Genomic DNA, 16,045 nt, shown 5'->3' with positions numbered 1-16,045 from the left:
CAGTTCCAAGGCTCAAATGGACACTAGTTTGTTGAAATAGGACCATTGGATATTTTTATTTTTTAACCGTCAACAAATGTCCACCAATCCGATGGTCGGATGATGACCTGGTACATTTATGTAACCAAATCTAGACAGTAACTCTGACATATGATCTAGATTGGACCACCATAGTGGGGCGACCTTTATGTAATGGACAAGGTCACATTAAAAATCTTGGGTAATTGTCTCAACCAGACTAACGTCTAATTTATTAAGGGCCTGTTTGGATGGCACACCAAATTCATGAATTGGTAAATTTTCAAACCCCACGAAAGATGGATTTGGATTCTGATCAAACCATGTATTGCGTTTGGAAATGTGGACAAGATTGAATTTGGATGGTACATCTGTATGTCATTTTGCTTTAAAGTGTGCCGCAGGAGCATAATTTGAAGTGGTGATCCTATGGGACGTGTCAACATGGCACACATGCGCAAGAGATGCACCGTGTAGTAAGTGGATGCCATTTTATGTCATGTAGACCCTTTCCACAAAATCACGTACAAATATCTTACATGAAGCCATGAATCTGATTGTCAGAGTCAGCCAGAATTCAAATGGATTTCAATCCATGTTTGCACAAACAGGGACTCCCACATTCAAAGACAAAAGGTCTCCCATGGAGTACTTCGGATTGTCTGATCAATGTGAATTTTGGGTTACTGCCCATCCATGGTGGTGGCTCAGATGAACCTTCAATCTTTTGGGGTACCATCAATAGGGAGGAAAAAGAAAAGAAAAAACTTCAAAAAAAAAAAAAAAAAAACTATTTAATGCGTGTATCCCACCACCTTTTTTTGCAAATTTAAAAATATATCACTTTTTTTTTTTTTTTTAAATGTCTAGTTGTCTTTAAAAAAAAACTATTTTTAGTACTTGATACTCACCTACTTCACATGCAGCTCACCTGCTAGTAAGGTGTTATAAAAAAATGGAATGAGGACATAACCCTTTTTTTTTTTTCGAGGCGAGCTCACTAACCCTGATAAAACTCTGCATTATTTAAGGACATGGAAGGGGTTTTAAACACGTCTACATGTACAAGATCAAGAACATTCATCTCTAGTGCCCCCTATAGTGGATAGACCAGACACTAGAGACCACAGCAGTTGGATGAATCTTGGTGCCCATTGCAGGTTTTTGCTTGTTGAATATCAACCATTGTTGGGCCTTAAAAAAAAAAAAACTGTCCATGCGTAATCCGTGAACGATGTCCAATTGGTGCTTAGGATCATCTGAACAGTGTGGTTAATGTGGCACGACCCATCTGTTATAGGTCCACATATGAATGATCCAGATCTCATGAACGTGCAACACTTATATAGAGAGAGTGCTTGATACCAACTTAGAAGTGACAATGCTATCCTCTTTTTTTTTTTTTCTGTTTAGATGGTTCACCAGTGCAACAAAGACCATATCGACTATGGTAAGGAAGGGAGTTTCAGTTGAGGATGAAGGGCCTGAAATGGATGGCAAAAGGATACTCGTACTTACCCAAATAACTGGGATAAGGCTATGATGATGATGATGATATAAATATTTAACACACTCCGCTACTCTTATTGCCGGTTCCAAACCCAAATAAAGGAGGGTTGGGAAATGTTGGCAGCTGATGTCAAACTATGGCCACAGCTTATTCTCATGAATCCTGAGCAGAACAGGATTCCTGTAGCCAACCCAAATTAGTTGGCATAAGACTTAGATGATGCTGATGAGACAGATCTACATCATAAGGACATATATTAATTTCACTATAATGCACTTCACGCCCTATCTTGAAAATGTTTTAATAGCTTGAGGGCATGCATGAGAACAGATAATATGATAAACATGGACCCAAAGGGCCAATTCTTACATAAGATGGAACGATGAGCATGCATTTGAAGTACATAACTGTTTCAGTCCCTACTTCACATTCCACTGATCGAACCAACTGCTGCACAATCCTATACAGTATGAAATCCATCTTGTGCTGTGCCTAGAAAGAATCAAAGTGGCACCAGCTGATTAATAAAAGTAGCCTTTGAAACAGATTACAAATTGTGTATAAATGCAAAGCACAAGACTGCATGGAAGTATATTCTCATATTAAAGCTGAACATTCATCTGAAAATCCATATCCATATTCATCTGATCCCTAGCAATTCATGTGCCTGATATTCCAGGAGTGCTTTAGCAGAGTCTAAAACAGAATTCCTGCTATGTTCTTGGAAATTGGTACAGGAAAAAAGGCAGTGTGGACAGAGGACCACACCATTTCTTGAAGGAAGCGCTCCTGCCCAATTAGCATTTTTGCAAGCTGAATACCATGTGTGCGCATCTGTAGCATGTAGCCTTCTTTCTCTCCCTTTTTTAAAGAAAAAAGTTTTTAATTTTTTTTTTTTGAATAGGTTGCACAGTTTGATTTTCTTCGGCACAGCTGCAGTCAAACCAAGGAATGCCAAATCGGTTACGTATCGGCCGATACGGCCGATACGTAACGGTAACGGTACGCACCGTTACCCGATTCGGGGCCGTATCGGCCGATACTAATTTTTGTACCCGTATCGGCCGATACGGGCCCGATACGGGCGTAACGGCCGATACGGGCGTAACGGTCACCCGTAACGGTCAGCCCCGTAACGGTCGAAAAACGGCCATTTTTTTTTTGCATTTTAAGGTCCGTTTTTGATGTTTTTTCGAAACTTCTTGCTTCCAAACTCCTTCTCACTCCTTCTACTGCTAATTTCGACCAACCTTGGCTGGATATTTGAGTAAAAAACACATTATATTGGCGGATTTTGTTGAATCAAAGCTTGGTGGGCCATTTTTCATAAATTTATCAAAAATAGGTATTTATACTTTTTTTAATATGTTTTGCTGTTTTAATTATCTCATATGATGTGTTAATCATAGTAGAACATGTTAATATCCATTTTACAGATTTGGGGTGCCATTTAATATTTTTTTAATATTTTTTTCTATTTACGCATGAATTTTGCCCCTTTTTTTTAAAATTCAAAAAATCAATTTTTAATTATTGTTTTGCTGTTTTAATCACTCCATATGATGTGTTAATCATAGTAGAACATGTTAATGTGCATTTTACAGATTTGGGGTCCCATTTTATATTTTTTAAATATTTTTTTCTATTTACGCATGAATTTTGCCCCTTTTTTTAAAATTCGAAAAATCAATTTTTAATGATTGTTTTGCTGTTTTAATCACTCCATATGATGTGTTAATCATAGTAGAACATGTTAATGTGCATTTTACAGATTTGGGGTCCCATTTTATATTTTTAAATATTTTTTTCTATTTACGCATGAATTTTGCCCCTTTTTTTAAAATTCGAAAAATCAATTTTTAATGATTGTTTTGCTGTTTTAATCACTCCATATGATGTGTTAATCATAGTAGAACATGTTAATGTGCATTTTACAGATTTGGGGTCCCATTTTATATTTTTTAAATATTTTTTTCTATTTACGCATGAATTTTGCCCCTTTTTTTTAAAATTCGAAAAATCAATTTTTAATGATTGTTTTGCTGTTTTAATCACTCCATATGATGTGTTAATCATAGTAGAACATGTTAATGTGCATTTTACAGATTTGGGGTCCCATTTTATATTTTTTAAATATTTTTTTCTATTTACGCATGAATTTTGCCCCTTTTTTTAAAATTCGAAAAATCAATTTTTAATGGTTGTATTACTGTTTTAATCATGCCATATGATGTGTTAATCATGGTAGAATATGTTAATGTGCATTTTACAGATTTGGGGTCCCATTTTATATTTTTTAAATATTTTTTTCTATTTACGCATGAATTTTGCCCCTTTTTTTTAAAATTCGAAAAATCAATTTTTAATGGTTGTATTACTGTTTTAATCATGCCATATGATGTGTTAATCATGGTAGAATATGTTAATGTGCATTTTACAGATTTGGGGTGTCATTTTATAATTTTTTTCTATTTTCGAATTAGTGACTTTATGTTTTTATTTGCTTATATTGGACAGGTTTTGCCTTGGAGCTTCTTAGGGTTTAGTTAGAATATAAAATCATCTTTATTAACATAGGTCATACACAGATACACTCATACTCAAATCTAATTATCTAGTGTCTACCTAAGCCTAAAGAAATGTCTGGATCTGGCCAACAACAAGTAAGTGATGATATTGGATGGCAACATTGTGAGAGGGTTGGTGGTACTAGGCACCAAATGAAGTGCAAGTATTGTGATAGACTAGTGACTGGTGGAATTACCCGTCTCAAACAACATTTGGCACATCGAAAGGGTCAAGTTGCGCCATGTAGTAGAGTACCGAAAGAGATAATGCTTTTAATGCAAGCTAGTCTAGATGAGTCGAAGGGTAAACGTGCTGCTGTACAAAAGAAGAAAGATGATATTTTGGATGCAGCTCGACAGGAAGTGTTTGGTCCTGAATATATGGGCATTCGTGATGAAGATATTATTGATTCTGACGAAGATTCAGATCGAGAACTTACTATAGCTAGGAGAGAGAGCTTCCGTCTAGCTCGTGAAGAGGAAGAACGTCGCCGCATGTTTTGGCATGTACTGGCTTCATGAATGGGAGAATCACTTGCATGTCATATCGACCCAAAGGAGGGTTCACAATGATGCACAATGTTCTCTCCAAAGCTGATAACTTAGGACGTATGTTTGGGAGCCGACGACAGACATCTTCACATGATGCCCCTATACGTTTGGATGAAGAAGTAAATGAGCCTAGAAGACCCTCTATTGATCCAATCCTATTTAGGAAAGAATCAACTAAACAAAAGAAGATAAAACAAATGTGGAGTAGAACTTCCGTTGAGAAATTAGGTAGAGAAAGAAAGTTATTTATACATGCCAACATTCTCCATATTGGCAGGTGGTAATTGATGCAGCAGCAGAAGCAGGTGAAGGAATAAAAGCTCCTACGGCTAAGGAGATTAGGGGAAATGGACAGATGCAGAGTATGCGGATGTGAAAGCATACGTGGCTACCTTTAAACCTGTATGGCGAAGCCGAGGATGCACAATCATGTGTGATGGTTGGACCGGCCCAACCAGACGCAGCATGATCAATTCATAGTGTACCGCCACTTAGGAACTATATACCACAAGTCAATTGATGCCTCGAGGCAACCAAAAATTCTACTTATATTAATGAACTAATGGATAAAGTTGTGACGAGATTGGAGAGGAGAATATAGTGCAGATTGTGACAGATAATGAAGCAACATATAAGCTTGCAGGACATATGTTGATGGATAAGAGAAAACATCTTTTTGGGTCACCATGCCGCCCATTGTATTGATCTTATATTGGAAGATATTGGGAAGAAGAAGAATGTTAAGGAAATGGTTGAAAGGGCAAGGGAAGTGACGACGTTTATTTACAATCATAATCAAGTAGTTGCAATAATGAGAAAGTTTACGAAAGGACGAGAATTGTTGAGGCCTGCGGCGACTAGATTCGCAACAAACTTTATAGCATTAGAGAGTTTATTCCAGCATAGAGAAGAGTTGAGTGAGATGTTCGCTTCCCGAGAATGGCTCAACACAAAACATGTGAAGAAGACATCGGGAATACTGGTCGAAGTTGCGAACACCATACAGGACAACAAATATTGGAAGAAGGTCAAGGCGATCCTAAAGGTGATGGAGCCACTAATGAGGGTACTCCGTCTTGTTGAATCCGATGAAGCACCTACCATGGGCTTCATATATGATGCCATGGATAAGGTAAAGCTTGCAATTCAACGTGATTGTAGAAGTTGGTAGACTTATTGGAAGATGATCGACAAGAGATGGACAAACCAACTCCATCACGATCTTCATGCAGCAGGTTACTACCTAAATCCTAGGTATAGATATGCCCAATCATTTGTTGCGGATGATGAAGTTCGTGTCGGGCTAAAAAATGTGATAAAGAGATTAGAGCCCGACTTAGATCTGCAAATAAAGGCATTAAATGAATTAGATACATTTGGAAATCGCCTTGGTAGCTTTGGAGATGCTCTTGCACAGCATGCAGTATCTAGATTGCAACCGGCCGAATGGTGGATTAATTTTGGAGAGAGTACGAAGGCTCTCCAAAAAATTGCAGTAAAAGTTTTGAGCCAGACAACATCTTCCTCTAGCTGCGAAAGGAATTGGAGTTGTTTTGCGCTCATTCATTCAAAGAATAGGAATAGATTGCAGACTAGAACATTAGATAGACTTGTCTTCATGCACTACAATATAAAACTAAGAATGCGACGACATCATAGGAGCATTACAGCTGCTGATGAAGACTACTGTCCAATAAACTTGGATAATATTTATGATGAGGATGACCCACTTCTACCTTGGTTGGAAACAAGGGAAAAAAAATTGAAGAGGATAGTGAAGAATTGGAAATTGATGACCCGTAAATACGCAGAGCGCAACAAGAGAGTCGTGCGGATGTGTTGGACCCAAGAAGAGGGGCGCGCTTTATGCCACGCTGATACGCTCAAGATCAACAAAAAGTACGAGCAAAGTGGTAGCGTGACCGTGCCTGGATGAAGACGATGACCCCCGCCCGGTGGCCGGCACTTCCGGTGTTGCTCGGCCCTATACACCTGCCTACGATCATGATGTCGATGAACAACTGACGAGGTGGTACACGAGGTCGGACTTATGAGTGTACCGAGTCACGATACAGCCGCAAGAGGTGGGTACATCTAGTGGTGCACCGGTCCGGGAGGTCCAACATCAGCAGGCTCATGGTCTTGGTTATTATGATGGATATTCTTATGGTGAATTGAATTATGATGGTTATACTGAGCCTGTTCCATCACATTCATGTTGGAGTAGCCCTCCTGATCAATATCCATATGATTATAGATATCTAGATCCAAATCCAAGTTACTCATCACAGCAGACGCACTCTCAATCTCAAGATTCTCAACAGCCTGAGTATGGGCACCAGTATGGCTATTCGACGGGCACTGGTAGATATCCTTATTCCGGGTCAGAGTCGTTGCCTAGTCAGGATCAGTCATCCTCTAGTTTCGTTGATCTAGTATTTCCTTATGGCACTGGATATTATGGATATGTAGCACCTACACCTATCGGACAGCCTCGGCCTGATGGTGACGATGACGATGATGTGGAGGTCGAGCAACCACAAAAAAGCAGATTTTCATTTTGGTGGTGACTTGTGATTGTGACTTGTGAGTATATATTTGTGTTAAGGTAAGTATTTGTTGCAGCAGACAGCTCACAACAGTATTATTGCAAGAAGCCGAGTACACACTTGACACTGCCGAACTTGTATTTAAAATAGCTCCCCCGACAACCAATCAAGTAATCCTTAATCAAGTTGCAGGGAGTATATCAGACACTACTAATTTTTTATTTTTTATTTTTTAATATTCTTGATGTTAGGTCATAGACAGGAATCACACTATCACAGTCACGTGCACCACACTGCACAGGACCACAGGTATGTTCGAGAAATTCCTCAAAAATAATTGCAAACACCTGATGTAAGATATTTTCATTTTACATTCATTCTAATATATCTATCATTGATAGTAGATAGTTAGAAAATTAAATATATGATCAAATTCAGGTTATCTGGTTCATAAATTCATCAGACAGTCCGATACAACTTCTCACCAAAGAGTGGACCGTTACACCACCATAAACATGTTCCAAATTATAAATGAATGCATATTTGGAATGCTTAGAATATTCTGGATTTAATCCATATTTTTTCATATTTTTTTGGCAAAAAAAAAAATTTGCGCCGTTACGGGCCGTTACGCCCCCGTATCACCGTTACGCCCCCGTATCCGTATCGGTTTTGGAGGACACCGTTACGCCAACCGATACCGATACGGGATACCTTGAGTCAAACACCTATAGTTGATATAGCAGTTCCCTCTTAACTAATAAAGGTAATTTGGTGATTATGAAATGCTGATCTACCTGTCACTTCTGTAAATGTTAGTAAAGATGGGACCCACGTTCCTTTTTTTTTTTTTTAATTTCATACTTCACCATGGTTGAAAAAATTAATTGTTCTTCTATACATTTAAATATGGAAGACTCTCAGCTTTCTTTCATTTTGTGTAAACTTGTTTTCTCAACCCCACTAACATATCAGGTAATTTGGTAATTGCGAAATGCCAGTCTCTGTGACTTTTATAAAATGTTACTTGATAGGACACTCTTTTAATTTGTTTTTCCTACTTCGTCAAGTTGCCATAAACAAGTTTTTTTTTTTTTTTTTCCCCAATACATTTAAAAATGCAACTTCTTGGCATACTTTCAAGCTGTATTTCACATTGATCTGTTTTTTCAACAAGTTTATGTTTTCGTCTTATAATGAATCTTCTTAGTGGAAGCATCCCCATTTGAGCATGCTTGTGAGGAACTAAGGATATCCTTTGTTGGTAATTTCAATAACACAATGAAGTAAGAGTATCTGAAGGACATAGACTCAGAGCTGTTCATCATTCAATAAAATGCAGTGAAAGGATATCATTAACATCTGAAATATTTTATGGTGCACTTGGTTGCACTGAATATCATGAAATTTCATGATATTTGGTACAACCAAATGCACCCTCAACTTTCAGGAAAAACTTGAAATTCAGGATTATTGACTGAATAGAATAACAACGGCATGAAAATAATTCATGAAATGGTATATAAAAAATATTAAAGTCCACTTCCTAGTATCTGAAGAATTTTGAAAACCTTTTTATTAAGAGAAATGGAAATGAAAAGCTACTGAACTAACAGAAGGCAAAAAAGGAGGTCTTTTCCTCTTTTTTTATTTTTTATTTTATAACCAATCAGTTCGTATTATAGTGTACAACTGCTAGAAGTGCAATTCTACGTAAGAGAATTGGATGAATTTCACATATATGTTCGACAGGACAAGGAACTGAGGTTGGATGCAATTATAATAGCCGGCAGTAAGAAATTGCATGAATTTCACACCTTTCGGGTACCAGTTTAAAGGTCAGATCAGTTAAAACAACATTCAATCAGAACAGCTAAGGTTCTTGTTGTATAAATCTTGTGGCTATCAGATCAGTCAGAGCTTGTAATGAATATTATTACCCAAAGGCAATGATAAGCACAACAGATGAATTGGAAAAAAGAAAAAAAGAATCATTATCTGCGAGTATCTATAAAAACCTTGCAAACATAAGCAACCACAAATACACAATGTAAATAACCTCCAGTAAAATGGAGATGAACTGATAAGAACTGGCTAAATAAGAACTTCACAGGCAAATGATGGTAATACCTTATAATGGCCTTATACATATCAGTTGAAGAAGGTACAAGAAAATGTTGCAATCAAATGGCCAAGCATACTAAACGGGGTAAAAAAAAAAAGACGGCAGAAATTGGGTATTGATAACGGCTAAAATCGAATTAAATACTTACTAACCTGTCCAAGAACAGCTTAAAGATGAAGCAGATATGAACTGCTTCAAACCCAAGAAGCACCATATAAAAGGTTTAGAGAATAAACCAAGAGGACCACCAGGATCTAAATCCTGAAAGGAACATGGAAAAATTCAATATACAGTTGTTATGATTTTCATCCTAGTAAAATTAAGTGCAAGATGAATGAGCAGACAACGGCCATAAAACCAAAAGGAATAAAAACAACAGCAAGAAGAATACAAACCAATCAAACCAGCCTTCGTAACAAGTTCAGCTTGAACTCTGTAGGGCCATGTAAGAAGGATTTCTAACTGGGATGGATACTTGTGTATGGTTAGGGTACATAAATGGACACAACATCAATATAGGTATGGGATATTGCAGATACTTAGAAGGATACGATATTTAAACTATCCTTTTGTACTAGGATTGTTGTATTCGTAGCTCACTAGAAAACTGAAGTCATGCCACCACTCTCTATATCTGTGTTTAGGCTTTGTAGATTTTCAAAACCACATAAACCCCAAAATGGTTGCAAATGTGATGAGTTGAATTAGGACGCCAATGCTATTTTTCATAAGTTGAATTGCATAGCATGCGATGAAATTTCAAACCACCAAACGCAAAATGATCACAAATGGTATGTGAATACGAAAATTTTGGAAAACAAAAATCACAAACAAGGGTGTGCAATGGTCAATTACAGTTGTAAAGATACTACTACATTAGTGACTGAAAGAAAGAAATTATCCTGTTTTCACCATACTGAATAAAAAGGGATTGTGGGGTCCACAGCCTCAGCAGTTAGCAGAAGTTCTGAGACATGTGGGGCCCATGGTGCAATAATCCAGACCATTGATCTGTTGGGCTCACTATGGATGGGAGATGCCAAAAAGAGGTCCAGATTGAGAGATCCTATCCTTTTGGTCTTGGCTCTATTTCTGTTGAATGTGGAACATTACTGTAAATTTTTTTTTTCATGACTGTTTATTTATAGGCCGCTAATCGAAGGGTCAGGACGTTCTGATCTAAGTGAGTTTTGGGGAATCCCCAATCAAGGTGGGGACCATCAGATCAACATTCTGGATTCTAATCCCGCGTCACACGTACGCAATCCCAAACCGGCTTAAGAATCAGGACCCTACAATTCTTAATAAAAAGGAGAAAGTAAGTTGAACCATTACCACCACGAGCATTGAAGGCACCATCATCCAGAGTACCCCGGTAGTGATAGATCCTGCTGGATGGTGAACGGAAAGGCCATGACAAGGAGAAAGGAATCCATCTCCTCCGCCTGCGGTGCCCACCCCATTCCTCACGTGAACTGTCGCCATCATTCTGTAGGTGATTGTTAGAGGGAACAGGCAGCTCATTGTTAGAGGGAATACACAGCTCCTGTCGACAAACTGGGCAAGAATTGTGAATATGCAGCCAAGGTACAATACAATCTGAATGATAAACATGTTTGCACGGCATCTCCCTCGCCTCCCCGCCAACCTCAAAGTCATCCTTACAGACCGGACAATGGGAACCGTCGGTCATATGGGCTGGTGTGATCTTCACCATCGGCAGTGCATTGATTACCGAAGCAGGTGCAGGAGGTGGGCCAGGGCGGTCGTTCTGAGTCAGCTCCTCGATCAGCTCATTGAACCTGGGCCCCACATAGTAATCGTTGGGATTGACTTCTGGGGCAGGGGAAGAGCCAGAACTTTCTGTCAGGGAGGCTGTCCGAGCCGGTAGGGTCCGGGCCGGTGGAGTGGGGTCCTCAGTACGGAAGAGGACCCAATGGTTAGGGACAATTCCGAGTTCGGATTGGGAGAGCGGGTTCCTTCTCCGGTGGTCTAATTCGGAGGGTTGGCGCCAGGTCGGCGGGCCAAGAGCGATGGAGGCTTCGAGGAGACGGGAATTGGGGGAAGGGTCGAGGGCGGTGAGGTCGATGACAAGGCGGCGGGCGAAGTCGATCTCGAAAATGAATTGGCCAAAGCAATGGGGGCAGATGATCTCGGTGGGGGAGGGAGAGAGGATGCTGACCGCACAATGGCATTGGTAGCACCAATAGAGGCTGTAGCTTCTGATGGGATTGAGTCTGATGCGAGGATGGGGATTTAGAGACATGGGTTTTGTTCAAATAGGTTGGTTTTGTTCTTCTGTTGTGTTGTAAAGAGATTGGGAGGTGTATATGAGGAGAAAGGAAGAGTAGAAAGAATGGATTTTGGAGATGCAGAAAGCGATTCTTTCTTTCTTTCCATCTCTCTCTTTCTGTCTTCTTTGGCCATCTTTCAGTCTTCCCAAGACAAAGGAAAGGAACCTTTCTTTCTGTTTCACTCCAAAAAAAAATGGAGGGAAACTTTCTTGAAGAGGTTTTCTAATCCTACACGCCGCATCTGTACACGCGCTCTGAACCCCCAATGATTTTCTTGCATGTAAGGCTTTCATTCTGGTGATCCACACCGTTCATGGGGTTAGATCTATCGTGGGTGGGGTTTTCATAATTCTTCCCCTCGGGATTGTCTTATTCATCTGATTGGTCATTGTCAGATGTCAAATTGGAGTGCTAGGATCATCTGGTAAGGGATGTGGGGCCCATCAAAGGACTGTTTAAATAATTGAAAAGTGAGCTCAGCCGTACCATTGTTGGGTGCGACTAGGAACGCATAGTTATATCTAAAGTAACCATTTCTCTTTGTTTATCAACCATTGGTAAAGTGGGACACAACTTTTGATAATCTAAGCCGTTCAGATGATGAAGCTCGTTATGGGATGCTCCTATGCCCCAACATGTACCGGACCAGATTATCCTAGCCGCTTGATGGTGGCTTGGAAATGAATAATTACAGACTACGGTCCTCATTTAATACGGTTGATCAGGATCATCCGAAAGCCGAGATTTGCTGGGCATCGACCACACACGAAGAGATGGATTCCACGTGCGCAATACATTGGTCGGACTGTTCAAGTACATTGCTTGATGGAGAATTCACCGGTTTCCTTCAGGGCACGCGCTTGTCAGGGATTGCAATGGGCCTGCCGGCCCACAATGCCAGGGCTTAGTGCTAAACATGGCCCAAGGGCCGGGCAAAAGCCAGTGGTGAATAGCCCGATCCAGCCCGTTGGTTGGTCCAGTCATCAAGCGGGCTACCATTATACAAAAAGATTGGACGGTCTAGTTCCCATCCAACCCGATGCTGATTAGGTGAGGCCCCGGATCCACCGAGGTGGGTGGGACACCTGACTGTAGGGCCCACCTGTGATGTATTTGATTACATCCACGCTATCCATCTGTATTGAAAGCTCATATTAGGGTACGATATAAAAAATGAAGCAGATTCAAAATCTCAGATGGAACATAGTATAGGAAACAGTTGTGATTGACCATTAAAAACTTCTGGTGGGCCACAAAAGCTTTGGATCAAGATGATATTTGTGTGGTCACTTCGTCTAGGTTTTTTTTTTTAACCTTATGAACAGTTCGGATGGAAAAAAAAAAACATTCCGGGGAATTCACAGACTGTCTCCTATGGTATGGTCCACCCAAGATTTGAGTCAGTTTCATTTTTGAGATCATGCCCTAAAATGAGCTATCAAAACGGTTGGACGGCGTGGATTTAAGCCACGTACATCACTGTCAACCCCACAATCAGGGATCCCACCCACCCCGGTGGATCCGGGGTCTAACCTAATCCGCTTCCCATCCAACCTACATGCGTGTGGCGTCCGGTGTACCGTTGACAGGTGTACTTTCTTCTGTTGAAGGAGGAAAGATGCTTTTGCTTTTACGGTGTATTTCTTGGCGCGGATCAAGTGGTGTTGCTCACACCACCGCTGTGGTGATATGTTGGGTGCTGTGGGGTCCACCTTGATGTATATGTTTAATATCCACGCCGTTCATCTGTTTTTCTAGCTAATTTTAGAACAAAAACTAATAAATGAAGAAAATACCAAGCTCTAAGTCGACCACATCACAGCAAACAGCGGTGATTAAACACTACCATTAAAAACTTCTTGGGGCCCACCATAGTTTTAGATTAGGCTGATCTCTTTCATTTCCCTTCATCCAGGTCAGAATAACCTTATCAAAAGGTTGGATGATATGTAAACATTACAGTGGGCTTTAGAAAGGTTTCAACGGTGGGTGTCACTCTCCCACTGTTCCCTGTAGAACCCGATTGGTACTAAGCAACTCAGTAGGCTTACGCACCGAATAAACTATGTATTTTATCCATTCTGTACATCCATTATACCAAGTAATTTTAGGGCTTGAATATCGAATGGACTACACCACAGAAATTGTGTGAATCCACCGTTGGAAATTTCTTGGAGGCCACAGAAGTTTTAGATGAAACTTATATTTGTGTTTTCCTTTCATCCATAATTGTATGATCTTATGAACCGTTTGGATGACAAATAAACATAATTGTGAGGGCATAGCAAGGTTTCAACGGCGGAAATCATTATTCCCACCGTTTCCTGTGGTATGATCCACTTGAACATTGGATTTGCTTTAATTTTGAGCTAAACCCCTTAGATGAATATGAAAAATGGATGAGCAGGGGGATAAACTATATATATTTTGAGCGGGATCTTCTGTTATCTGGTCAACGGGGATTTCCTGTTACCCTAATGGTTTGGGGTCCGAAACTTTATGTTGTTTTTTTTTTTTCCTTTTTTAAAGTGGTGGTGACGTGGACCAATGAGGATTAGGGTAACAAGAAATCCCCATCGACTAACAGAGGATCCCCACTCATATATTTTTGAGCAATGCCCTAAAATATCTGGAGAACGGATGGACAGCGTGGACCTCAACACATATACATCAACTAGGGCCCACAGCACCCTGGTATTAGCTGCACCACATAATCCGCGTTCCTATTTATTGGTTACTGGTATAGGAAGCGGATTGCGTCCTAACCCCGCCGTCTTTAGACATGAAAGAGCAATTCTGTGGGCGGCCTCACCCTGATATATATGTTTATCCGCACCGTCAATTCCTTTTCTCATATTATTTTAAGGTGCGTGTACAAAAATAAGCAGATTGGATCATCCTACTAGTCCCATTTTTGTAGGGCAGCTATGAAATGTGTCCTGGACTTGATAGACAGTTCAGATTGAGGGATTAGACTGTCTAAGGGTCCCAATTCAACTAGGAGCACTATAACTTGTAAGTGCTATGTGAGCACTAGAGCATTTCTTATAGATGGGCAATTAACTGCGGGCCCATCAAAGAACCGCCTGGATCACCAACCCATAAGCCCTACTTAACGCTGTTAAAGGATAGACAGATACGCATGAAGTTCCTTACCCTTTTTTTTTTTTTTTTTGGAAAGACGAAGAAGTTCCTTCACCTCCGAGGATTTAAAAAGAAATATCAATATACCATCCAGAGGACGACTTCTTAAAAGGGCAGAAGAGGGAGAAAAGCCCCCCTGAAAAAGTCTTCCATCCATCTCAGCCATTGAATGAGATCTTCATACACAGTGTGGACCCCAACCTACTACTTGGACCACCTCAAACCACACAAGTTGACATCTATGAGAGACACGATCTTAAATTTAACCTTGGAGCCAATTCTATTTAAATCAATCGAGACGGTCCGGCACCCCACTTCTGCCTTGACTTGAGCGTAACATATTTAAATCGATTGAGACTGTTAGGTGGACCCTGATTAAGAACTGCCTTCACTTGGACTTGAGCTCCCTCCCATTTGATGTGGCAGAATTTGATTGGATCCTACTCATTCACCTACCGTCTTATCAAATTCCGCCCTGCAATAGATGGAGGGAGATCAGTCTAGGCAGGGCAGTATGCAATCCACGTCCCATCAATTCAGTCAGCTTACTGATTTGTAAACTCGATAAAGGAAGAAGCTCCAATGGAAAGAGGACAAAATAGACAAAGATTAGTGCAAGTGACACACTAACATGCAAGACATGAGAGTTTTTAAATAAGAATTGTGTTAGTTTCTAAGGGTGTGTTTGGCTGCCACAAATTTCACGAAACATCATGGGTTTTTGCACCAAAATTAGACTGTTTAGTCATGAAATTTCACCATATTTGGAGCCACAAAATGCATCCTTATTTGGTATGTGGGCTTAGGTGGGATTGATTGAGATGGTCTTGCATTTGGTCTCATATAGATTCCATCAAGCAATTGGAGACTGAAGGAAGGATTGGGATTTTGGATGATAAATTTGAATTTTAGTCTGATATGAGATTTCTTAAATCCATTATATGTGTGGGCCTCACATTGATGTATGTGTTTTATTTACACCATTCATTCACATGTGCCCTTTACACATGACATTTGAATTACATGTGTATATCCATTGTAAATATGATCTATTGATCATAGTTTCATGATCCATAGAAAGAAATTGATCTAAAATGTGGGGATTGGATGAGAAAAATATCATGATATTTCCGGACATAACAATCATTGTGCAATAATGGTATTAATTTCATTTAATATAATTATATACCATTTAATGCCAGGACTAAACAGGCCCATGAGTTGTTTCCACCAAACGCATCATTTAAAGTCCTTAGCTAATGAAATGAGATGGTAGAGCTGGTAGA

The 16,045-nt window shown here is 39.8% G+C and overlaps 1 protein-coding gene across 2 annotated transcripts; it reads right to left on the bottom strand.

Moving 5' to 3' along the window:
• Nucleotides 1–1,836: 1,836 nt before the first annotated feature.
• On the bottom strand, nucleotides 1,837–11,725 carry LOC131236433 (probable E3 ubiquitin-protein ligase RHC1A). 2 transcript variants are annotated; one of them, XM_058233580.1, is made up of 3 exons: nucleotides 10,693–11,725; nucleotides 9,474–9,582; nucleotides 1,837–2,020 (listed from the first exon to the last, which is right to left on the bottom strand). In XM_058233580.1, exons 1-2 carry the CDS (start codon nucleotides 11,585–11,587, stop codon nucleotides 9,545–9,547), a joined length of 933 nt encoding a protein of 310 aa, XP_058089563.1. In that variant the 5' UTR covers nucleotides 11,588–11,725; the 3' UTR covers nucleotides 1,837–2,020; nucleotides 9,474–9,544. The 2 variants fall into 2 exon arrangements, with proteins under 2 accessions (XP_058089563.1, XP_058089562.1); XM_058233579.1 differs by having other exon boundaries at nucleotides 10,657–11,724.
• Nucleotides 11,726–16,045: the final 4,320 nt, after the last annotated feature.

This window comes from Magnolia sinica, chromosome 2 (assembly GCF_029962835.1).
Source record: "Magnolia sinica isolate HGM2019 chromosome 2, MsV1, whole genome shotgun sequence".
Lineage (NCBI taxonomy): Eukaryota > Viridiplantae > Streptophyta > Magnoliopsida > Magnoliales > Magnoliaceae > Magnolia > Magnolia sinica.
The sequence above is the reverse complement of the archived record's forward strand: the minus strand, read 5'-3'. Positions and strand labels throughout refer to the sequence as shown.